Here is a 25,729-nt window from a genome sequence, read left to right as displayed (position 1 = left end):
GGATTCATCCCTGGGATGCAAGGCTGGTTCAATATACGGAAATCAATAAATGCTATTCACCACATCAATAGACTTAAAGACAAGAACCATATGATCATCTCGATAGATGCAGAAAAAGCATTTGACAAAGTACAGCATCCCTTTATGTTCAAAACACTAGAAAAACTAGGGATAACAGGAACTTACCTCAACATTGTAAAAGCTATATATGCTAAACCTCAGGCTAGCATCATCCTAAACGGAGAAAAACTGAAGGCATTCCCTCTAAAATCTGGAACAAGACAGGGATGCCCTCTATCACCACTTCTATTCAATTTAGTTCTCGAAGTACTAGCCAGAGCAATTAGACAGACAAAAGAAATTAAAGGCATAAAAATAGGAAAAGAAGAAATTAAATTATCGCTATTTGCAGATGACATTATAATATACTTAACAGACCCAAAAGGGTCTACAAAGAAGCTGCTAGAGTTAATAAATGAATTCAGCAAAGTGGCAGGTTATAAAATCAACATGCATAAATCAAAGGCATTCCTGTATATCAGCAACAAAACCTCTGAAATGGAAATAAGGAAAACCACTCCATTCACAATATCCTCAAAGAAAATAAGATACTTGGGAATCAACCTAACAAAAGAGGTGAAAGATTTATACAATGAAAACTACAGAACCCTAAAGAGAGAGATAGAAGAAGATCTCAGAAGATGGAAAAATGTACCCTGTTCATGGATAGGCAGAACTAACATCATCAAAAAGGCGATATTACCCAAAGTTCTCTACAGGTTTAATGCGATGCCAATCAAAATCCTAATGGCATTTCTTGTAGAAATAGATAAAGCAATAATGAAATTCATATGGAAAAACAAAAGACCCAGAATAGCAAAAGCAATTCTAAGAAGGAAATGTGAATCTGGAGGTATAGCGATACCAGAGTTCAAACTGTACTACAAAGCAATAGTAACAAAAACAGCATGGTACTGGTACCATAACAGGCAGGTGGACCAATGGTACAGAATAGAGGACACAGAGACTAATCCACAAAGTTACAACTATCTTATATTTGATAAAGGGGCTAAAAACATGCAATGGAGGAAGGATAGCATCTTCAACAAATGGTGCTGGGAAAATTGGAAATCCATATGCAACAAAATGAAATTGAATCCCTTTCTCTCGCCATGTACAAAAGTTAACTCAAAATGGATCAAGGAGCTAGATATCAAATCAGAGACGCTGCATCTGATAGAAGAAAAAGTTGGCTCCGATCTACATATTGTGGGGTCGGGCTCCAAATTCCTTAATAGGACACCCATAGCACAAGAGTTAATAACAAGAATCAACAAATGGGACTTACTTAAACTAAAAAGTTTTTTTCTCAGCAAGGGAAACAATAAAAGAGGTAAATAGAGAGCCTACATCCTGGGAACAAATTTTTACCCCTCACACCTCAGATAGAGCCCTAATATCCAGAATGTACAAAGAACTCAAAAAATTAAACAATAAGATAACAAATAACCCAATCAACAAATGGGCCAAGGACCTGAACAGACACTTCTCAGAGGAGGATATACAATCAATCAACAAGTACATGAAAAAATGCTCACCATCTCTAGCAGTCAGAAAAATGCAAATCAAAACCACCCTAAGATACCATTTCACTCCAGTAAGATTGGCAGCCACTATGAAGTCAAACAACAACAAGTGCTGGAGAGGTTGTGGAGAAAAGGGTACACTTGTACATTGCTGGTGGGACTGCAAATTGGTACGGCCAATTTGGAAAGCAGTTTGGAGATTCCTGGGAAAGATGGGAATGGAACCACCATTTGACCCTGCTATTGCCCTTCTCGGACTATTCCCTGAAGACCTTAAAAGAGCATGCTACAGGGATACTGCCACATCGATGTTCATAGCAGCACAATTCACAATTGCTAGACTGTGGAACCAACCCAGATGCCCCTCAGTAGATGAATGGATAAAAAAAATGTGGCATCTATACACAATGGAGTATTATGCAGCACTAAGAAATGACAAAATCATAGAATTTGCAGGGAAATGGATGGCATTAGAGCAGATTATGCTAAGTGAAGCTAGCCAAGCCCAAAAAAACAAATGCCAAATGTCTTCTTTGATATAAAGAGAGCAACTAAGAACAGAACAGGAAGGAAGAGCATGAGGAAAAGACTAACAGTAAACAAATACGAATGGGGGGAGAGAAAGGGAGAGAGAAGGGAAAGCATATGGAAATGGTAGGAGACCTTCAATGATACACAAAATTATAAGAGGTTATGAGGGGCAAGGGGGAGGGGAGGAAAAAGGGGAGAGAATTGAACAACAGCAGAGGAGGTAGAGAGGGAAGATGGGAGGGGAGGGGAGGGGAAGGGGGATAGTAGGGGATAGGAAAGGTAGCAGAGTACAACAGTCACTAATATGCCATTATTTAATAATGTGAGTATGTAACAGTCATGATTCTGCAATCTGTATTTGGGGTAAAAATGGGAGTTCAAAACCCAATTGAGTCTAATGTATGAAAGATGATATATCATGAGCTCTGTAATGTTTTGAACAATCAATTAAAAAAATAAAATAAAATAAAATAAAATATTTTATTTGAAAAAAAAAGAAACAATCTATGAGGTGAACAGAGAGCCTACATCTTGGTAGCAAATCTTCACCCCTCACACATCAGATGGAGCACTAATCTTTAGACTATATAAAGAACTCAAAAAGCTAAACACCAAAAAAACCCAAATAACCCAATCAATAAATGGGCCAAGGATCTGAACAGAGACTTCTCAGAAGATGATGTACAGTCAATCAACAAATATATGAAAAAATGTTCATCATCCCTAGCAATTAGAGAAATGCCAATCAAAACTACTCTAAGATATCTTCTCACTCCAATCAGAATGGCAGCTATTATGCATAAAAACAACAATAAGTGTTTTTGAGGATGTGGGGGAAAAGGCACACTCATACACTCCTGGTGGGACTGCAAATTGGTGCAGCCAATATGGAAAGCAGTATAAAGATTTCTTGGAAAATTGGGAATGGAACCACCATTTTTCCCAGCTGTCCCCCTCCTCAGTCATACCCAAAGGACTTAAAAACAGCATACTACAGGGACACAGCCACATCAATGTTTATAGCAGCACAATTCACAATAGCTAAACTGTGGAACCAACCTAGATGCCCTTCAATAAATGAATGGATTAAAAAAAGTGGCATGTATACACAATGGAATATTACTCAGCAATGAAAGAGAATAAAATCATGGCATTTGCAGGTAAATGGATGGAGTTAGAGAAGATAATGCTAAGTGAAGTTAGCCAATCCCCCCAAAAATCCAAATGCTAAATGTTTTCTTTGATATAAGGAGGCTGATTCATAGTGGGATAGGGAGAGGGAGCATGGGAGGAATAGAAAAACTCTAGATAGGGCAGAGGGGTGGGAGGGGAAGGGAATGGGCATGGGGTAATTAATGACGGTGGAATGTGATGATCATTATTATCCAAAGTACAGGTATAAAGACACGAATTGGTGTGAATGTACTATGTATACAACCAGAGATGTGAAAAATTGTGCTCTATATGTGTAATAAGAATTTTAATACATTCTGCTATCATATATAAATTTTTAAAAATGAAAGGAAAGAACAGGGATAGAGGAGAAGCTACAAGAACACGTGGAGGTCAGTACTCTCTCCTAAGTATCCTCTGTAGCAGGTGGTTTTCAGGTCTTACAGGAAGCAACCAGTAAAGGAGTCTCCTCCTCTTCTTTGATCGTTTTATAAAGGCTAGAGGTGAGTGATTTGGAACACTTTTCTATATCTGATAAAATGTTCAAGAGAACACTGAATTTCAGGAAAGTCATTTCCTCAGATGACAAATCTCTTCCAAAGGCCATGACAATAATGACTGCTGATGTTATTCTGAAGTTCCTCTGTGCCCTCGTTGAGCACCCTGTAATAAACACTTGCAGTCTGAGATTATATTCTTACACTGAGACTATATTCTTCTCAAATATTTGTTAGTCAGCTTTCTGTCACTAATGCAAAACACCTGAGATAATGAACTCATTACAAAATAAAGGTTTATTTTGACTCACAGCTTCAGAGTTTCCAGTCATTCCTTGGCTCCATTGCTTTGGGGTCTGTTTTGGCACAACAAAACATCCTGGAAATGAGTGGTGGCAGCTGGGCATGGGAAGAGTCCCAGGTTTTAATAATTTCTGCAAGGGCACACCTGCAATAACTTAAATTTCTTCCACTAGAAATTTCTTCCACTTTCTCACCTCTTAAAGCTTTCACCACCTCCCAAAAGTATTACAGAGTGGGGACCAAGCCTTTATTTAATTCATAGGCCTTTGGGGGACATTCCAGATTTAAACTACAGCATTCTATAATCTTCTGTGACATTCATTGAACTCTACTCCTACTCTTTCTTCCAAAAGGTTCCCTTTTCAATTGCTTTGAGGTCTCCGATACCACTTTCTGCTATATAATTGGGAAGCTCCGTGCAGCATTCCCTCCAGCAACAAAAGCATCAGGCAATCCTAATAATTGAGGGTTTGCCTTAGATACATTTCATCTCCTACCCCCATGCTGGGGCTAAAACCCAGGGCCTCATGCATGCTAGCACTCTGCCTCTGAGCTACATCCCCAGCCCTGCCTTAAATATATTTTAGAGATAGTGATAAGACCTAACAATCTCTAACTCCTTTCCAATTTTACATCATGCAAGAAGTTAACAGGCAGGCCTTTTATATATACACTTGGTGAGATGACTTTCAATTAGGACGTGTCTGAATACGGAAGATCCAGGTTTTTGTTTTATTTTTTAATGCACTTTTTAGAGCAGTTGCAGTTTCAAGTAAAACACAGAGTAGGGTACAGAGATGTCCCATGTATGCCCTGCTGCCACATATACATGTTTTCCATTATGAGTATGCCCCACAGGAGTAGTATATTTGTTACAACTGATGAACCTAAATTGACCCACTATTACAAACCAAAGTCTGTAGTTTTTGGTTTACATTAAGATCACTTTTTTATTTTTCATGTTTGGTACTGGAGATTGAACCTAGGGGTGCTTAACTACTGAAGCACACTGCCAGCCCTGTTTATTTTTTTTTTATTTTGAGACAGTTCTCTCTAAATTGCTCAGAGCCTCTCTTAAGTTGCAGAGGCTGGCTTTGAATTTGTGATCCTCCTGGTTCAGCCTCCCAAGTTGCTGGAATTACAGAGTGTGTCAGTGCCCAGCAGGATCACTCTTGATGTTGTATATTCTATGGGTTATAGAAAAGTTGATAATAACCTGTATCCACTATTATAGTATCAAAGAAAGCCGTTTCTGTATCATAAAACTCCTCTGTAGTTGGCCTATTTATCTTTCATCCCCTCTCCTCAAAGCCCTGGCAATCACTTGATCATTTCACTGTTTCCATAGCCTTTCCAGGATATCATCTAGTTGGAATTAACAATATGTAGCCTGTTCTGACTGGCTTTTTCACTCAATAATATGTATTTAAGTTTCCTCCATATTTTCTTCTTGCTTGATAGCTCATTTTCTTTTAGCGCTGATTTCCATTGTCTTAATGTACTACAAGTGCTATGGTATGGTTTTAATGTGTCCCTCATGAGTTCATATATTGTCAGATGTGGTGCCACACCCCTGTAATCCCAGCAACTTGGGAGGCTGACAAATTCAAGGCCAGCCTAAGCAATTTAGCAAGACCCTCAGCAACTTAGCAAGATCCTGTCTCAAAAATAAAAAATAAAAAAGGACTGGGGATATAGCTCAGTGGTAAAGCAAACCTGGGTTCAATCACCAATACCACACCAAATAAACAGAGTTCATATATTAAACTGGGCATGGCAGCATACACCTGTAATCCCAGCTACTAAGGAGACTGAGGCAAGAAGATCACAAGTTTCAAGGCCAACCTGGACACCTTAACAAGATGTTGTCTCAAAATAAAAAAAAGGATGGGGATATAGTTCAGTGGTAGTATGCCTCAGAGGTGGAAAAAGAAATGTGTTTCTATATTTAATACCTTCTTGTGAGGGTTTAAGAGAGTGGAAACTCAACCCAACTACAATGTTTAAAGGTGGACTCTTTAGGAAATCAATAGGATCAGATAAATTCATCATGGTAGAACCCCCATGACTGAATACAGGTATCTTTATAAGAAAAAACAAAGGACGGAGTACACACACACACACACACACACACACACAATCAGCATGTGATACCCTGTACCACCTCAGGACTTGTCAACAAGAAGGCCATTATCAGATGCAGATTCTTAATCTTGGAGAGCCAAGATTAAGGGATTGAACCTAGGGCTTGCACATGCTAGATAAGAGCTCAACCATGGAGCTATAACATACTAATAGACTTTATTTCTTCATTTACCTGCTGAAGGCTATCATACTTGCTTCTAAGTTTTGACAACTGTGAATAAAGTTCTTGTAAAAGTGTTCAGTTTTTTTCATGTTGACATATTTTCATCTCCTTTGAGCAAACACCATGGAGTGTGACTGCCAAATCATACAGTATTTTTAATTAATAATTTTTGGTACTGGGTATTGAACCCAGGGACACTTAACCACCAAGCCACATCCCCAGCCTGTTTATTAGTAGTAGTAGTAGTAGTAGTAGTAGTTTTTAAAATAATTTTTATTTTTTAAAAGTAAATTGTACATTACAGGAGAAAAAAAAAACACAAGCAAAGAACAAAGTCATCCAGTCACAAGAAGCTTAGTGGACGTGTCCCTCTAGGTGTTCGTTTTTTGTTTTTTGAGACAGGGTCTTGCTAAGTTGCTGAGGCTGGCTTTGAACTTGTGGTCATCCTGCCTCAACCTCCTGAGTCACTGGGATTATAGTCATGCACCACCAGGCCCATCCCATTTTGCATTCCTATCAGCAGTTAATAAAAATTCCTGTTGTTCCATATCTGCCGCAGTCTTGGCTGGGCACAGAATCACGAACCACCACACAGCTTTGTAGATTCAAACAGCAATTCTTTATTCCCGAACTCACACCGGCCTCCACACACGTTCTGGGGCAATCCCAGTTCTGCTGCCACCCAATTCACTTACTCCACGAGGCTTTCCTCCCAAAATGCTCTCTGAATCTCACGAGAACTCAAGGGAGCTCAGGCAGCAGGAACGCCCTAATTCCAGCAGCAATAATCCTCAACATCGAACTTCCCTAAAATCCAAGGTCTTAAACTGGGAACGCCCTTAACCCAAGGAGCGGGATACTTCCTCAAACTGCAGGACACACCCTAATCCTGGATCCACCCTGGCCGTTGAGCAGGGTCACCTGTCTCAAACACACATGCAAGGTCAACAGCGAAATTAACATGGGGTACGCTGGCAAGGAAATTTCGATGCGTCATTCCTACTTGGTAATGGCCCTCAGCACATATCCTTTCCAGTATTTGGTCTAATAGACGTGTAGTGGCATTTCATTGTTTTAATTTCCATTTCCCTGATGACATGATGTGTAGCATCTTTTCATATGCTTATTGCTATCTATTCATCTTCTTTGGCGAGGCTAACATTTTTACTTCCTCATCCTGCTTCAATTTAGTACTTTCAATTTTGCAGATAAAAGAAAGTTTTCTTTGTGTGTTTGCACATTTTACATTAAGAGCTGTCATGATGTTGTAACTTTCAGTAAAAAGAATGCAAATCACACATATATTAATAACTGAACCACCTACTCTGGAATTCTAAGGCTCTGACTTTATTTTGGCTACTCCAGAGTCACTGAATCACAAGGAATAAAGATAAACTAATCTTTACTTCTAGGTCTTCTTATTTATTCACTACTCAAGAGTAGAGGCTAGCTATGAATTCTCTTCCAATGATAGGATAAATTCAGTTAGCACAAAAACAAACAAAAAAAATTTTCTGTTCAGTAAGCTTTTTCGCCACTGTGACTAAAAGACCTGACCCGCACAATTGTAGAAAAGGAAAAGTTTATGTGAGGGCTCATGGTTTCAGAGGTCTCAGTCCATACACAGCAAGCTCCATTTTTCAAGGCCCAAGGAGAGGCAGAACATAATGGTGGAAGAGTGTGGCAGAGGGAAGAAGTTTACAAGATGATTGATCAGGCAGCAGAGAGAGAGAGAGAGAGAGAGAGAGAGAGAGAGAGAGAGAGAAAGAGAGATCTTCACTTCCCAGATACAAATACATACCCCAAAGCCATGCCCCAATGCCCTGCCTTCACCAGCCACACCCCACAGGCTTTCAATTATCATTCAATTAACCCCACCAGGTGATTAATTCACTGACTGGGTTAAGGCTCTTACAACCCAATCATTTCTTCTCTAAACCTTCTTGCATTGTCTCACACGTGAGCTTTTGCGAGACACCTCACATCCAAACCATAGCACTGGGTTAGAATATGTTTACAAATAAAACTTATAAACTGATAGATCTTTTTAAATTAAAAAAATCCATAAATCAAGCATTTGTAAGCCAAATAAAAGTACAGACAGCATTTAACTATACAGAAATGGGTATAACTGCATTAAGAGAATGTGTTTGAGAGGTAGCCTAAGGAATGCAGCATTTAGAAATTGGATAGAGAAGTGGAAATCAGCAAAAGTGACTTAGAGGGAATTATCTGTTATGGACATTCTATTAAGGATAAATTGTAGTACTAGAGGTCATCTATAAGACAAGGGGGTTAACATTACAATGAGAAATCTAGTTTTGAAATAAATGGGTTAAATGTTCCTGGAGACACTAAGAACACTAAACTGAGGGACAGAAGCCATAGTATTACTAGCTCTAAAACAATGGACAACATACACAAGTTCACCCTAAGCTCTAGTCAGTTAACTCCTCTGCAAAAGAAAAAATGATAATATTTATCTCAATGGGCTCTTGAGAATATGTATCAACTTAACACATTGTAATTGGAAAAACATTGCACAGACTGAAGGCTCTTGTCTTTGCTCTCTGCCTAGAATTTGCATTCCTCCAACATATGGGCCAACTCTGTTCACTTCTTTCTTGCCAGTCCTCTACCTGAATCCTGTCCTTTCTAATGGTATCAGTCCATTTTCTTTGATCCTTTTCTGTTGCTAATATCTAAGGCTTTGAAACCAAAGGCTCACCACCCAAGTTGTGTATCATCCCAGTTGCTGGGCTGTAGCTGGATAACTGACCTGGTTCCTTACTGTCTTCCTGATCTAGCCCATCATCCACAATTCCAGATTATTTATTTATCAAGGTGCTGTTTCTGAGGAAATCCTGGATTTAACTACTAAGATTCCAAATACATGCATAACATCCCACATAGTTTGTTCAGTCACAAAGATTTCTTAGAGGTCTAGAGACCAAAGTACATTGTTTCTTTCTTTCTTCCTCTTTTTTCTCATACTAAGGATTGAACCAAAGGGTGTTTTACCACTGGCTTTACCCAGCTGTTTCCCCAGCACTTTGTATTTTTAATTTTGAGATAGGATTTCCTTAGGTTACTGAGGCTGACCTCAAACTTGTGATCCTCCTGCCTTAGCCTCCTGAGTTGCTGGGATTATAGGTGTTTACCACAGTTCCCAGCTCCAAAGTACCTTGTTTCTTAAACAGTGACATCTATAGCAAATTACACATACATAATCATATTAAATCATCAATTTTCTTTGCCTTAGATTCTTTATTTACACAAATATTAGGGACTTTTCTTCTTTTTAATAGTCTTAAAATTCATTTATAGCTAGATTATATGTGTATCTGGTATAAAATTATTTATGGCTAATTTTCCCTATTTTCTTTTTTGCATAGGTTGGTTTCAGGTCAAAGATGAGTTCTCTAATGACTGCAGGATAAAGCCTTTTTGCATGTTTATTAGGAACATTCTCATATATATTTTGTTTTATAATTGAGTTTATTATAAGTGTCCAACTGAAAATTTATCTGAATTGTGTCAGAAAGTCTTCTCTAATCTCATTAAGATCTTCCTGCCACTTATTTGAAGACTCTTTCATCAAGTTATTTTCTGTTGAAATAAGTGTGGTATTTAAATTATTAAAAGTTCTATATAATAACTGTTACTTCTTTTATTAATTTCCCAGGGTGGTTGGGACAAGTAGTTGTACTTGTCAAGGTAGGTCCAAATACAATCCATTATTGCATATACTGATATTTTAACTATTATTTCATCATTTGTTGTTAAAAAGGAAAACATTATAATTAAATCTGTTATAATTTTAATTTGGTTTGCTCGAAAAATAATACCATAATCCTTCTAGCTAACCCTTTTTTGTGTGTCTGTGTGGTGCTGAGGATTGAACCCAGGGCCTTGTACATGCAAGGCAAGCACTCTACCAACTGAGTTATATCCCCGGCCCCTGGCTAAGCCTTTTGAAAACAATTTTTAAAAATTGAGTCTGATTACCTTGATCTTGGAAATCTGTGAAAGTATTGGAAAGGAAAGGGAAGAAGGGCATTATATAAATATCAAAAGTTTTTAAAACCCAGAAAAGGCTATTTTCCACAAAATTCTACTTAAGCAGAGAGAATGAATTCATGACAGGGTATTATAATAATGCCATAGAAGCAATTCTTGTCTCCATGATGGGAAGCTATATGTCAGAATAAGAGAAATCCAGGTCTGTTATACTTACAGTAGACAAATAATGTATAAAGCTATATGCATTATGATGTCAGCTTAATGCTGTATAGATTATTATTATACACATGTCAGTTTCTATTAAGAAATTTTAATTACATGTACTAGTCTCCAACCAATCTCCTCTCTGACCATCCCTATTTTACAAAGAAAAATGTAACTGAAACTACAGTGACTTTACCTGAGTTAAGCAGAATACAAACAGTAGCACTTTTCTCATAAGATACTATTTTACAACAGGTGGGTTACTTTAAGGAAATAAGCCAGGTTCTATTGGGGATGGGAATGGTTCCGACTTAGATTTGAGTGAGATTTTAGGATCCATTATGATTGGTTAAATGCTCCCATAGAATTCAGTACTTTTCTTTCAAAATATTTACCAGTTCACAGTTATATATTTGTATGATATTACCTTTCTCCCCTCGCATACTAAGATCCATGAAAACAGGGTAATAATTACTTTTATCTACCAATGTATTCATTGGTTAAGTGGGTTCCTGGAATGTAGCGAATGTGCAAAACATCTTATGGAAAAAAATGAAAAATAGTTATTAGGAGTTAGCATTGTTCTCAAGAAGCACTTAGGAAATGGATCAGTGCCAGTCACTTGATATGACAAATATAATGAAACTTTTTTTGGGGGGAGGGGTACTGGGGAATTAAATCCTTGGGTGCTTTATCACTGATCTACAACCCCAGTCCATTTTTTTAAATTTTTTTTTTATTTCGTCACAGGATCTTGCCTCAAATTTGCAATCCTCCTGCTTTTGCTGGTATTACAGGCATGTGCACCATACCTGGCTTCTAATGTTATGAAATTCTATAAAAGCTATTTTTGAAGAATTAATATCACATTTCAAACACACTCAGCTTTCCCTATTCTTTTTTACAGAGGTGGATTTCAAGTCAAAGTTGACCTTCTCTAATGTCTATAGGATAAAGTCCTTTTTGCATGTTTTATTAGAAACATTCTATTATATATTTTGTTTTATAATTCAGTTAGTTATTAGAGTCCAGGTGAAAATTTAAAACATCAAAAAACGAAAACAAAGCAAAACAGAAACTTTCTTGGAAGCCCATCCCTTTATCTGTTACATCAGTAATACATAAATAAATTTTCTTAATTTTCTCCTTCACATGGTGTGAGCCATCTGAAAGAAAGTGGGGTCACCTGAGGACATGGTAGGAGTAAATCAATAGTTTTCAAATTTGAGCATGTACCAGAATCACCTGGAAGACTTGATAAATAAAAGGCACATGGTTGCACTATACCCAGAGTTTGTTGATCCTGTTGATTTGATGTGGTGGGCAGACAATTAGTGGGTTTTTTTGGTTTTTTTTTAAAGGAGAGGGTGCATACTGAAGATTGAACCCAAGGCCTCATGCTAGCAATCTAACTCTGGGCTACAACTCCAGCCCCCAAATTTGTATTTCTAACAAGTTTCCAGGTAATAATGATGGTGCTGGTCTTGAGGCCACATTTTTGAGAACCACTAGAAAAGAGTTGCTAGAAGGAATCTTACCATGTTTAATACTAGCAACAGGTTTGGCTGAAACAGTCTCATAGCATAGAGAAAATTACTGTGATGCATTAATGAAACCCCAAATGGAAAATATTTGGCACTGAAAATGGCCTGTAAATGGTAGTTACGGTTTTTATTAACTTATTAATTAAAGTAATAAATCACAATGGTCCTGGGACCAAGTGACCCAAACTACTTAAATCTCTTAATATATTAATTGATCCTAGGAACAAAACTGAGATTTTTTTTCTAAAAAAAAAAAAAAAAAAAAAAAAAAAGTATGGCAATGGATCTGGTATTCTGGTTACCTTGGCTGAGCGCAGTTTGATTTGGCAATGTGGGCACAGGGTAGCAAGGCAGCTGTCCCCAAACGTACAGTATTGCAAGTGAGCATCACCCGAAGCACAACTTAAACATACAGGTTTCTGAGTTTTACCCCAGAACAACCAAAACCATACAAGGGGGAGAAACCTAAGAATCTTTAAACAATCCTCATGTGATTTTTTTTTTTCCTGATCAGCCAATGGGAAACACAGAAAGGGTCTGTCCCTCTACTCTAATGCTGACTCTTAACAGTCCTAAACGTTATTTCTACGCGTTTGTTAGGTGATTGTTTACCAGAAAATTTCAGCAGTCCTTTCTGACTTGGTAGCGCTGGAGTTGAACCAAGTCAACTCGAACAACTGGATAGATCTGTTGAATGTGTTTTTGTTAGTGCTTTGAAAAGGTTCAGTGTTTGGAGCTCTTTCACAGAAGTCGGGCCCCTTGCCTCTTTGCTAATCGCCTGCCTAATCCCTCCCCTCTTGAACTTGCTCCTGCACCAAAGCTCTGCTTCACCTCTTGCAAATCTTGGTCTCAGGTCTAGTTTGTTTGTCCCTTCACCACATTTCTTAAGCAGAACATTTGGTGCTTTCCCAGTTCACAACCCTTTGCTGGAATAGTCCATTTCCAGGGATTTTACAGGCTGGCCAAAACAGTTTGTTCAGAACAGCGACGCCAGGCCGAAGACTGGCAGCCAGTCCGCCCAGTGTTTCCTGACTCTGCACAACCACCCGTGACCTTGGGCGAGCTAGCAAGCCAGCGAGCACCGCCCGGCCCGCGCCTTCCGGGAGGCGTCAGGGCAAGGCTCAGGTTGGACCTTGGAACTGAAAAGACGCGGGGGCGGGGAATGGAGTGGGAGGTTTGGTAAACAGAAGACCCAAAAGCCAAGGGTCCTTTCCTGGAGGCGAAATCTAATATTTGGGTAGAGAGCGGGGGTGGGGAGGACGTCTGCCCAGGGCTTGAAACAATGCGTGAGAACTCGTTGAAAAACGGGCTCGAGTGAGAAAATCGGAAGGAGGGAGGCTGAAGGCGGACAATCGAGTTAAAAATAGAAACATCCTCCACTGCACTCGCTCTTTCCAGCTCCACCCAGGGGTCGGCCGCCTGGCTAGTGACTCCGCTAGGCGAGGAGGACGCGCAATCAGGCTCCGTTCCGCCCCCGGAGCCCGTGACCAAAGGCCGGGGGCGGGGCCTCGGGTCCGTGACGTAATCGCGCTGCCCGTCGCTGCCGACGGGGTTTTCGCTGACGCACAGGTCCCGCCCCCCTCCCCCCTTTCCCTCACTGCCCGAGCGCCGGGCGAAGAGCTAGCGTCAGTCGGCCAGATCGCGAAGCTGTCTGCATCAGGACTTCGCGCTCTCTCCCTGCCGGGAGCCGCGCAGCTTCCCCGGCGGTGGCGGAAACGACGGAAAGCGCCTTCGGCGGACACTCACAACGCCCCGACCTCGCTACGTGCGCTCCACTCAACCCTTTCTCGGCTCACCCGGCCGCCCGTGGAGGCGTGAGGCGACGACGGGCGAGCTCCTAGAACAGCGTTAGCAGCCGCGGCCTCCGGTCCTCCCTCCGCCTCCTCCTCTGCACCCCCCCCCCGCTTCCCTCCTCCCACTTCCCGAGCTCCGGCGTGTCCCGGCCACGCTCGGCGCTGCTGCAGGAACAAAGAAGGACCCCGCGGCGGCGGCGGCGGCGCCACCACCTCCGCCTGCGGCCCCGACCCGCTCCTGGCCCGTGGCGGCGGCTCCAGGCGCCCGGCTCGTCCTTCCCGGAGGCTTCGGCCCGGCCCTATCGCGCCGGCGTCGCGCGCGACCTCGACTTCTGCATTCCGGCCCCCGCAGGGTGAGTGGTGCGGCGCTGGGGGCGGGCTCTGGGCCGGGGGTCAGAGTGGAGGGCCGGGGCGGCCGGGGCCTGCGGCGAAGCCCGAGTGGGCCGCGGATGGCGGTGTCCGGGGAAGGAAGCTTCCCCGCCAGCTCAGGAAGCACAAAGACGGAGGCGTCATTTGTAGTCGTGGCCCGGGGCCCGACTGCCTGCGCCCCTGGCGCGCTCGCAGTCGCACGGTCGGGAACAATGCCCGGCGTGCGGCCTCGGCTGGGCAGGGCCCCGGACTCGCGTGTCGCTCCCGGCCCCCCGCAGCGGCGGCGCCCGGTGTGGGCAGCCGGACCGCGAAAACAAAGACAGAGGCTGCAGCCGCGCCCCGGCCCCCTGCCCGCGGCTCTGCCAGGCTTTTCCTCTCGAATGAGCCGTTCGGGGTCGCGGCAGCGCGAGCCAGGCGGGGAGAGGGGCCGGCAGGGCCTGCAGAGCTGCCGTTCTGCATGACTCAGTGGTTTTGGGAGAAGGCCCTGTTGGGCTTTCCTGAGTGAGGCCTTCCCTTAGAGGGGGATGGGGGGGCCAGTGCGACCCAAACTTGCTCTAAATCCGCTGGAGCATGGAGTCTAGGGAGCTCTTCGTGGTATTTTAGTTTTTCCAACGTCGCTGCGTTTTCTCCCCCAAGAGTCTTTTCATGGAGGAAGTGGAGCACCTTTCTCTTTGTTTCATGCATTTAAGCTGGTGAACACGAAATTTTGGGCTGGCTTTCCAAGCACTTCATGTATCTGTGATTTGAGGTATGGGTCGGGATACCTTTATTGATTAAATCCATCCCAAGAATTATTGCCCGAGGAGATATTTAAGATAAAGTAGTATATAGGTCACAGCCTTGTTTAAACATTTGGGCTTCGAATCATTTACAAACTTACAAAAATCTAAATAAATTTCATTTTGCTTCTCATTTCTAAGGTTTTCTTTTTTTTAAGTCAGATTTGGGGACTCCATTTGATGAAAATGTTGCAATTTTATTTTTTGAGTTTTTTATTAAAATGTCCAAAAAATGAAGGATTGGTTGTAGTTCACTATTTTTGTCTCAGGCCTGACATTAAGTTTAATCAAGCTACTCTTAGCAGAAGTAATTCAGATCTGAAGAGTAAGGACTTGTCCAAGGTCACTGGCTTACTGGTAGATTAGGTACTAGAACTCAGATTTCAACTCCAGGTGAGTGGGGGGTTTTGACGTCTTAAAACACCATATGTATCTGAAACAACTATATCTCAGAGGTGTAAATGCCTTTTATTCGGATTTTGGATTGGAGAATATTTTAGTTACACAGCAGGTTTTTTAGACTATGAATTGGAAAAGCTACAAACTTTACAGAAAATATGCATTTCCTCTATGTCTGATAGGAATGACCCATGAATACAGAAGTTTCTAACAACTTTAAAGGTGGTAAATAGTAATGGTATATATTTTTTAAAGACAGAAAGGAAATGAATGCTAATAGTGAACACTCACCCCCAGCTCAAATGGTTTCCTCTAAACATAAGAATTCTTTATGCCTCTATTCCTTTTTCACTGTGCTTGTTTTTTTGTAAGCAGTCCTGACCATTTGGGGCTTTGTGAGTGATTAATGATGCTTGGGTCTTCTAGATTGGATTTGCGATTGTTCTCTAATCCTCCCTATTAGAAAAAACTGGCAGCCTTAATCATATTTTGTTTTTCTTATTTTCTATATATGAATGTTGCATCTTTAGTTCTTGAGGTTGTGTAGGAGTTGTCAGGCTCTGAGATATAAATAGAAGCTGATTTCAGAGGCCCCTGTTGACTAGGCTTTATGTGAGAGCCTCCATCCAGCTCAGCCTGTCACATTGCAGCCTTGTGACAGGCTGAAGCACCCTCCCATGTGATCTAAGCTGCTGAGAAATATTAAGGCAAGCTGTGCACATGTGATGGCATTTAAAAAGCTGGCTTTCTAGGGGGAAAAACCTAAAGATGGGAAGCCCTGGAAATAATTAACATCCTATTGTTTCTGTGACTGAGTTCAAAATTTATTTTCAGTGAATTGAAGGTAGATGATTTTGAGGAAGAGGAAAGGTGAAATACTTTGTCAGAATGGGTTGTTATTAGGTGGGAAATCCCATATAAACAAATATTTTATTCATATTAAAATCATTTCATGTGGTTTAATTGGTTGGGCTTAAATTGAGGACAGTGCTTTTAAAGCCTATGCCAAATGACACTGGAAGCTAGGACAGAAAGTGAATTAGCGTAGTTCTAAACCCGGCTTCAGGGAATGACCCAACTTTTTTCAAATGGCAGTTTACTTGTGCATGATGGGAATGAAAATACACAATTCATTATATGAATAATTTTTTTGCTCTTGATATTTTTAACATTGAAAAAGTCAACTAAAAATGTTTATTAAACTTTAAGTGATGTTGAAATGTTTACCCTGCTCTAAAATGAGTCAGCTAAATTCTACTTACTATTTAAAGAGACACTGTCAACTAAATTAATCATTGTTTTAAGCCAGTTGTGGATCTTGGTCATTCTCCATATAAGCTTGATTTGCTTGAAATATGGAGTCCTTTTGCTAATAAGGAAAGGTTGCTATCTTTTAAATGTTTGGGGAATAATTGTAAGAATTCTGGCCAGGTCAAAATTGTTTTTCACTAGAGAGGGAAAAGGAAATGGTGGGGAGGGTGTCTCATAAAAATCAAAGGGAGGCCAGTAACTAAGTTGAGGAAAGGGACTAGGGAAAGGGAAAATGTTGGGGAATGATATTGACTAAATTATATTGTTGTGTCATGTCCATGTACAAATATGTAACAGAGAATTCCACTATTATGTATAATTATAATGCACTAACCGCAATAGGGCAAAAAGAATACTTAAACAAAAATTATATTTTGTTTTAGTTGGAAAAATGAGTGACCACCACAAGCTAGAGCATATTTCCCTTAATCAGATGCTCTCAAATAATGCTTTTTACACAATTAAAAAAAAAAATTAAACAGTATTTTCTCTTACCAGAGGAAAACTTATTAAATTTAACACATTACTATGTTTATGTTGATTCTAACAAGACTTCTGGAAAAGCAAAGGGTATGCTTGCTGTTTAAAGTTCACTGTAGTAAATGAGCATTAAATACTAACCATCAACTAAATATTATGCATTTATATTGCTTTATATATTGAATTTGAGCATGGAAAGGTTTTCGTGTATAAGGATGACAAATGTTATTAGAAAAGCCTTTGGTTCAGAAATTTATGGTTAATAAATGGTGCTAAAAGGTGCTTTAAACAAATCATATTCCTGTCTCACAGAATTGTCAGATTACTGATGGCACCAGAATATGTCGATGTAATTTTAAGATGAAATCAATATTCAGCTAGTTAAAAGAACCACTAATAAATACAGAAATAGTGGTTAGTTATGATTGAGGTTTTCCCCTACCATATTTGGAAGTTCCCTCTAATATTTTCAGCTAACAAAGTTAAAAGACATCATTTGGGATGGTTCACTTGTAGTGGTGGGGAGCAGAAAGTCCAAATACCAATTTCTACTGTTGATTAAAACAACCCTGGTATCCAGCAGGCAGGCAGACTGTGAATTGAAGCAAAGAATAGTTAACAGGTAAAATAATAAATTTTGGTACTTAAGGGTAGAATTTCCTTTTGGTTCTGAAACAGTTCCTTTAATGCTCTTTGTTTTATAAAGGCAACAAAATATTCCTAATTGTCTGCTCAGTATGGAACACAATTTGGGGTTTTGTTAGTAATAGATTGGTATTTTAGAAATAACAGGTATGCTGATTATTGTATTCTGCTAATTTATTTTGGTGACATGCTTACTAAAATTTTGTTGTTTTGTTTTGTTTATAGCAGAAAAATATGGCTCAGGAGACTAACCAGACCCCAGGGCCCATGCTGTGTAGTACAGGATGTGGCTTTTATGGAAATCCTAGGACAAATGGAATGTGTTCTGTTTGCTACAAAGAACATCTTCAGAGGCAGCAGAATAGTGGCAGAATGAGCCCAATGGGTAAGTTATTTCCAAGGAAAACACTTGAAGAACTGGTGGACAGAAAATATAGAACCAGAAATTGGGGCCCAAGACTGAGAATGCTGAAAGCCCAAGGAGAGAAGACCTGACAAGAGCTTAAAATTAAAGCAGCAGCCCAAGTACTTGACATGACTGCATCCATCAGGAATGAATGACTACCTACAAGCATCTCTTAGCTTTTTCGGTTTTCATTTTTGAGGTTTTGTTTCATAATTGTTTTCAATGGATATGTCTTTAAATTTTTTTTTTTTTAGTTTGGATACTCAAGTGTAGGATTGCAGCAAAGTGAAAGTGCTTAAATCACTAACCTAATTAAATGCAAGTATTACTACTTATTAAGTTGACACTAAGTGAGTTTTTGTAATGTTGATTTGTTTCTTACAAATTCCTTTTTTTAAATAGGAACAGCCAGTGGTTCCAACAGTCCTACCTCAGATTCTGCATCTGTACAGAGAGCAGAGGCTAGCTTAAACAACTGTGAAGGTGCTGCTGGCAGCACATCTGAAAAATCAAGGTAAGGTTGAACATTTTTTTTAAGAGTTTCTAAGGCATGGAAGAAATCAAGATGTTTGTATCCATGTACTAACAAATATGTTAATCTATCAGATGCCCTTGGCTTTGCATGTATTGGACAAAAAATCCAGTGCCCTTAATTCTGACTCTTTAGGTGGTTGAGTAAAGATGTATATCACAATGTACTCCAGAAACCCTTCAAAGACACTTACGTTTTGAAAGCTGTATTTTAATTTCCTTCTAACTGAAGTTTAGGGATTATAGAGACTGTTATAGTGCCACAAAGGTATTTTAGCACAGCTGCTCTTTTTGTTCTTGAATTATAGGCATAGCTAGAAATTCCTAATTGATTATAATAGCATATGGTGACCTTATACAAATAATCAGCCTTAAGTTAATGAGCCATTTATCAAATTGATTGCTTTCTTCTCAACCATTTATGCTGGGCATCCAAAATATTTTAAAATTTTGCAGGTTATCTAGCTCTCCACTTGATCATGTTGGAAATAATATATAATTTAAAGTTGAAATGACAACTTATTATCTCAAAAAGAAGTACCCTTAACATCTTTAAAAATAATTGTTTGCTTGAACTCAAATAGAAATGTGCCTGTGGCTGCCTTGCCTGTAACTCAACAAATGACAGAAATGAGCATTTCAAGAGAGGACAAAATAACTACCCCGAAAACAGAGGTGTCAGAGCCAGGTATGCTTTTTGTTTAATATGAGTTCAGTTCTGGATTTGGAAGTACAAGAGAAAGTTGGTGGCGGGATTCTCCTTCCCATTGAAGGACCAAAGAGGAGGGAGAGCCATGAAGTAGAGACCAAATAAAGAACTGCTATCTTTTAAAGTATCTTGAAATATAAAACAGCTATACTTTTTGCTCTCTTCTCCATTAATTGCCCCCAGGCCTACAAATCACCAAGATTATAATCTGGAGACTGGATGTTGAGAACTTAATAAACTTAAACTTTTCAAGACCATAAAGAAAAATTCTATGGTCAAGAGCAATAACTATTCAGTCTTGATATTGTCAGTGTTGTAGAAAACATTCAAGCAGAGAACCTATGGAATACTAAACGTAAAAAGAACAGGATCCCTGTCTCATTTTGTAGGAATTTAAAGCTCAGTATGGAAGGGCATTTTGGGTTTCAACAGGTCATGACTTTGAGGCTGTGTTTGTAGCACAGCCAAAAGTGCCCTAATGTTGCAAGACTGAATTGTTAGAATTAGCTATGTGCACAAAGTTCATTTAAATCAATTCATCCTTTCTCGGTAAAATGGTGATGGAATACAATATAAAAATAAATTGTGGAAAAAATAGTGTCAGTGGTTGTGTAATTTTCTTTGGAGGCTTGCTTTTGCTAACATTGGAGTCAGTTTTATCTGTACTGTTGTCAGTCTCTTTAAGTGAGAGTCAAATATTTTGGCCATCAAATGGCAGGTGAATCTATATATTTGATGTTTTGAAAGGAGTTTCATCTTTTGGAAAAAAAAAAACTTTTTTTTTTTTTAATTGCTGACATTGGAAGCATGTTTTGGTTAGATCTGTAGCTAATACATACTTCTATTATTACTTGAGAGACATACTGTGGTTCACTATTTGTTCTACTATTTGTTCTTTCTGTATCACTTTTCTTCCTCTATTCCCTTCTTTATGTCTCAGGAACTTACTATTCCTTTTTTCAGGTGGGGGCAGAGAAATGGCTGACACCATTCTCATACTCCTGTTTACCCTCATACCATCAGAATTATATTAAGGTTGTAATAGTAGCTTACTAAGAAATAGTAGTAGATAGAATATTAAGTCAGGTATTAGGTATGAATTCCAGTGGGGATATAGTGCTAATGCAAATGAAAAGTTGGGGCAGTTTTAAGTTCACATTAACCCAATCTGTCTGCTATAAAAGCTTGGATAGGCAAATAGCAGTAGTGCTAGAATAATGAATAGGCAGTAATTTTAGCATTACATATATACATTGATTTTTCTATTCTTAAACCTTTGATCAACATTAAAACTTTAAAAATTTATAATGTTTAAGGTATAGTTGGATTTATGTATGAAGTACTTTTTGGTCTTTTGTCTTAAAGAACCAGTGGGGTTATGTGCTTTAATGCAGTCTGCATTTTTTTATGTGATAAATTCTATCAATAAATGTGATCTAAAGCTTTAGAAGTGGAGAAAAGGTGGGGCTTTTTGTAGATAATATCTCACTACTCAAAGTAACACTAAAAAAAATCCTGTTCTACCAGTAGAATCCTTAATTTTCTAAAATCAAAACCTTACAAGCACTTCTAGATTGTTTGCAGATCTAACAATGTGACTTGTGAAAATGACAAAGTGATTTCATTAAAATTTTTGGATCTAATTTGATTCGGAATAAATGGTTTGGACTTTGTCAAAATTTGTTGAGGTAATCAGCATAAAAACCAACATGGTTTTATAGCCAGGTACCTTAGAAGTTGGCAGTTCTATCTAAGTAATGAATTCCAGCTGCCCTAATTCAGAAGTTCATGTTTAGGAAATTGCAATACAGAAAAACTAAGCATACAAGCAGAATCTCCCCAGGTCTTCCAAAAAATAGAATTAGTATTTTGGTTTCTAGTATTGACTTGTTAAGACTGAGATAAAGGAATATCCTAACTGGTGATTTTATAAAATTTTAGAGGAGCCAAGTAGTTGTCTAGGAATTGCCAGGAAATTCTTAGACTTTAAGAAGTTTTGTCATTCAAGCGGAAGACTTTAAGAAAGGATTCTTAAACATTCTATGAATCTTGTTCCTCCTTTTAAATATTTTTCTTTTTGACTTAGATCATTATCAGCCAGTGGTCTCTGGAGAGATCTCTTAGTTTTTATGCTTTTTTTTGCAGTTGTCACTCAGCCCAGTCCATCAGTTTCTCAGCCCAGTACTTCTCAAAGTGAAGAAAAAGCTCCTGAGTTACCCAAACCAAAGAAGAACAGATGTTTCATGTGTAGAAAGAAAGTTGGCCTTACAGGTATTACAAACGCTTAAGAATGTATATTTTACTGACTGCAATTAAAGAGCTCTTGGTCACTGAAGACTTTCAGGGAGAGAAAGTTTTCCATAGTGGGCTAGGAAGGACACAGCAGTGTTAAGATTTTAATTAGTTAAGAAATTGGGTTTAATTTCCATCTGTTTTCCTAATGTTATGATTATTGTTATCCTTCAGGCTTCTGAATTATTTTTCTCTTTTGGATTGACAAAGACTTATCACTTTTGATACTTTCCTTTGTAACTCTTAGGGAAAAGGTAACTGAACTAACTTGTCTGCCTACTTTGAACTAGGTATGAAATGCTTTTTTTCTTGTCTCCTTGAAACCTCAGAATTTATGGTTGACTTTATTTAGTTTTCACTTGAAATACTACCATTTACCACATGGTATAGTAGAAGTAGATATATGCTTGGGATTGGGAGGGAGGGTACTGAGGATTGAACCTAGGAGCACTTTATCACTAAGCCTTATCCCCGTCGCTTTTTGAGACAGAATTGCTCAATTGCTGAGGCTGGTCTTGAACTTTTGATCATCTTGCCTGGGATTATAAGTGTGTGCCATGCGCACCTAGGGCTATATTTTGAATTCAGGTCAACCGGTATAAATTCTACACTGTATTATTAATCTATAGGAGTTGATGGAAGGAACCTTGTAGAATTAACTGACAGATAACCCATTTTATTTTCTTCATAGGATTTGGCTTAAGCACATTTCTTTAACAGTCTGTTGCCCTTTGAGGGTAAGACATAATTGTAGTTGTTTGAATTTCTCATCATATCAAAATAGGCTAAAGCTTTTTGACAGTTTAAATTTGATGGACTGCATCAAGATTTGACAAACTTCCATGTTGTAAAGCAATGAAAATATGATTTCTTTTTTATAGTAAGGCTTTTTTTTTTTTTTTTTTTTTTTAATTGCTACAAGTTCCTGAGTTACCCTGCTTCCTCTCATCTGTACAGGTTTTGACTGCCGATGTGGAAATTTGTTTTGTGGACTTCACCGTTATTCTGACAAGCACAACTGTCCATATGATTACAAAGCAGAAGCTGCAGCAAAAATCAGAAAAGAGAATCCAGTTGTTGTGGCTGAAAAAATCCAGAGAATATAAATTACTACTTGTGAAGAGACTGAAACTTTGTTTTTATTTTAATATATCGTAGGAAAACATTAAAGAGCAGATGCATGGCCATTTTCCTTTGATGTTCTCCAGAGTTTTACTTTACACTTGTCTGTCTTATAATTGATATTTTAGAATGTTTGGGTGTTTGTTACAGGCAGAATTGGATAGATACAGCCCTACAAAATGTATATGCCCTCCCCTGAATAAAATTGGATAAAAATCTGCACAGCAAATTGAAATACACAAATAATAGGGACAAAATTTAGTTCCCATGTGCCAAACAAAATAAATGAAATCTCTGCATGTTTGCAGCATTATCTGCCTTTTGGGAATGTAATCAAGGTATAATCTTTGGCTAGTGTTATGTGCCTGTATATTTTTAAAAATGGTACACCAGAAAAGGACTGGCAGTCTACTTCTGTCATAGTTTTAACTTCACCTTCTTAATTTTCACATGTTCTTTGGAAGCAGGAAGAATGCTGTAAGGAGGATCAGATCTTCCCATGAAATCAGTATTTGGTGCCATATGTAAGCCTGGTTCAATTGGTCTTATAAAAGCTATCAAATAAGACATTCTGTGAAAGGTAAACATCACAGCTGGTTAAAAGTAAAACCATCAAGCCAACAACTCGGTCTTGAGGTAACCTTTGAAGCTTACTGTGCTGGCCTGCACCAGAAGATACCTGCATTATTCTCATTACTAAAAACGTGTAGCACAGAACTGCGTTAGGATTAATTTGTTTACAAGAAGAAGTTAAAACTGTTTGGTTTTCATATACAGCAGCTCTATTGAATAACATGCATCTGAATTTTAAGTTGCAAAGGTATCCGAACAGTTATTTTTTCATGTGCATCTTTTGTTGAATGTTTTGGTTCAAGAAAGAATGTTTAAAGCTTTTTAAAGACTTCAGTTCTTAATGTAACTGTATCCTTCTGCATGGAAAATCATAACCAACATGGCTGCAGTAGACTTCTTAGTGGTATCCAGCACCACTTGCAGAGGGCTGCTTTATCATATTAATTGTACTTGGGTGTAGGACTCTAGTGTTCTTGGGTGTATTGCATGGGCTGCATTATCTACAGCATTGTACAATAACAACTAGAAAAGGCAGTATACTTCACTGATGCTTGTCTGGTAATATCACTTCTGTGTTATAATGGAAGGTTTTTTTGTGATGTATGAAACTTGTGTTTTTATATATAAATGAGCATAGAGATTAGTGTTGTGGTAATGCCTGTTTCCATCTGTAAATAGTTAAGTATGTACACGAGGCACTACTTCTGATTTATTGCAGTGTTCAGTCCTAGTTTTTACTTTTATTCTTAAAGCATTCAATTTTGCTTTTAATTTTATGTACCTTAGTTCTGAGTTAGATCTGCAGATGTGTACAGATAGTTCATATTTATGTATTGCACATAATCATGCTCTTCAGCATTGATGCTATATTGTATTATGTAAATAATAAAAGCCATGTACAGAGGGAAACTTCCACTTGTTCATTGGGTTTTTAAGCTTTAGTTAGAATCCTAAAGGGGAAAATAGAAAATGTTTCATATTCAACTTTATAGTTGTATATACAGACTTTGCATGGCTGTATTATAAATTTATATTCTGTTGCCATTCTTGAACTTGATTATCAAGTGAGAATCATGAGTTATTTGAAAAATTTTCAAGTATGGCACATGATGGACAATTTGTTACTGAAGATCTGAATCTTCAGGATCGAAAACAATCTTAAAACTTGGAAAGGAATGAAATTCAATTATGACCTATTTTTGTTATCCATGTTGTACTTGAATCGGTGACTTAAGGCATAATTTTTGTTCACAGAAGCAGTAGAGAAGATGACCATGAACTTTGTCTTTGCAGGTAATACAGAAGGACAAATAATGGTTACATGTAATTTTGCTCCCTGGAACAACAGAAACCAAGAGCAAAACCATTTCAGTTAGGCATGGAAATACTAACCCTTCAATCTTGTCAATTCCTAGTGTGCTGCTACTTCTGCTTTAAGTGAAGAAAGATGTGTGTAGAAATCCATGTGTTGATTTGAAGGTAGTACCTCCCTCAGTATGAAGACCTAAATCACAGTAGAATTGGAAATTATGGTATTTAGAAAAGAAAGTTTTTCAATTTTAAAATGAGGCTCTACCCCCTCCTACATATTGTCAACAAAAAAATATATAATTTAAATCTTGTTTCAAGTCGGAATGTAGTGTGTGGGAGATGGGGAGATAATGGGTCTTCAAATTATATCAGTTTGTGAAAGTAGTAGCAAGAGATTGTCATGAATATTATCACTTTTTATAAGAAACATTTGGACTTAGGAATTGATTTTTGTCAGAGCATCACTAGGGAGAAGCAAGATTTGTAGATTCAGTTCTGCCAAGACTCTTGGATTCAGACCTAAATATTTCCCTCAGTTCAGACAGTATTTGCAATGTGCACAGATTTTTTAAAAACAACACTATCTTGTTTCCTATTAATAAACAATCTTTGTACCTCTAGCACCCAGCTTTGCTAGGATGAATTAGCTGTTTCACTGGGCTATAATCCTTTTGTAAATCTAACCATTCAGTAAGCCTTGCATTTGATGAGGATAGGGCAGTGGGGTATAATGGTTATGGACCTTGGGACCAGAATATCATCAGGGTAAAATTGTTTGCATTGGCTGCTTCATTGGTTAAATGATTGTAACTACTTGCTTTAGGAGTGTGAAGAGGACTA

General features: G+C 38.7%; 1 protein-coding gene across 2 annotated transcripts; it reads left to right on the top strand.

The window, feature by feature from the left end:
* Positions 1-14,023: 14,023 nt before the first annotated feature.
* On the top strand, positions 14,024-24,487 carry ZFAND5 (zinc finger AN1-type containing 5). 2 transcript variants are annotated; one of them, XM_081279632.1, is made up of 6 exons: positions 14,024-14,315; positions 18,171-18,330; positions 18,754-18,865; positions 19,467-19,570; positions 21,737-21,862; positions 22,841-23,079. In XM_081279632.1, the coding sequence occupies exons 2-6, from the start codon at positions 18,180-18,182 to the stop codon at positions 22,987-22,989; spliced, it is 642 nt and encodes a 213-aa protein (XP_081135758.1). In that variant the 5' UTR covers positions 14,024-14,315; positions 18,171-18,179; the 3' UTR covers positions 22,990-23,079. The 2 variants fall into 2 exon arrangements, with proteins under 2 accessions (XP_081135758.1, XP_081135757.1); XM_081279631.1 differs by lacking the exon at positions 14,024-14,315 and adding an exon at positions 14,943-15,079 and having other exon boundaries at positions 22,841-24,487.
* Positions 24,488-25,729: the final 1,242 nt, after the last annotated feature.

This window comes from Spermophilus citellus (assembly GCF_964194105.1).
Source record: "Spermophilus citellus genome assembly, chromosome: 2".
NCBI lineage: Eukaryota > Metazoa > Chordata > Mammalia > Rodentia > Sciuridae > Spermophilus > Spermophilus citellus.
The sequence above is the reverse complement of the archived record's forward strand: the minus strand, read 5'-3'. Positions and strand labels throughout refer to the sequence as shown.

Coding starts and splice junctions, on each gene's coding strand:
- ZFAND5 (XM_081279631.1), top strand. CDS start 18,180: ATGGCTCAGGAGACTAACCAGACCCCAGGGCCCATGCTGTGTAGTACA. Junction 18,866..19,466: donor AGCACATCTGAAAAATCAAG/GTAAGGTTGAAC, acceptor GAACTCAAATAG/AAATGTGCCTGTGGCTGCCT. Junction 19,571..21,736: donor AACAGAGGTGTCAGAGCCAG/GTATGCTTTTTG, acceptor TTTTTTTTGCAG/TTGTCACTCAGCCCAGTCCA.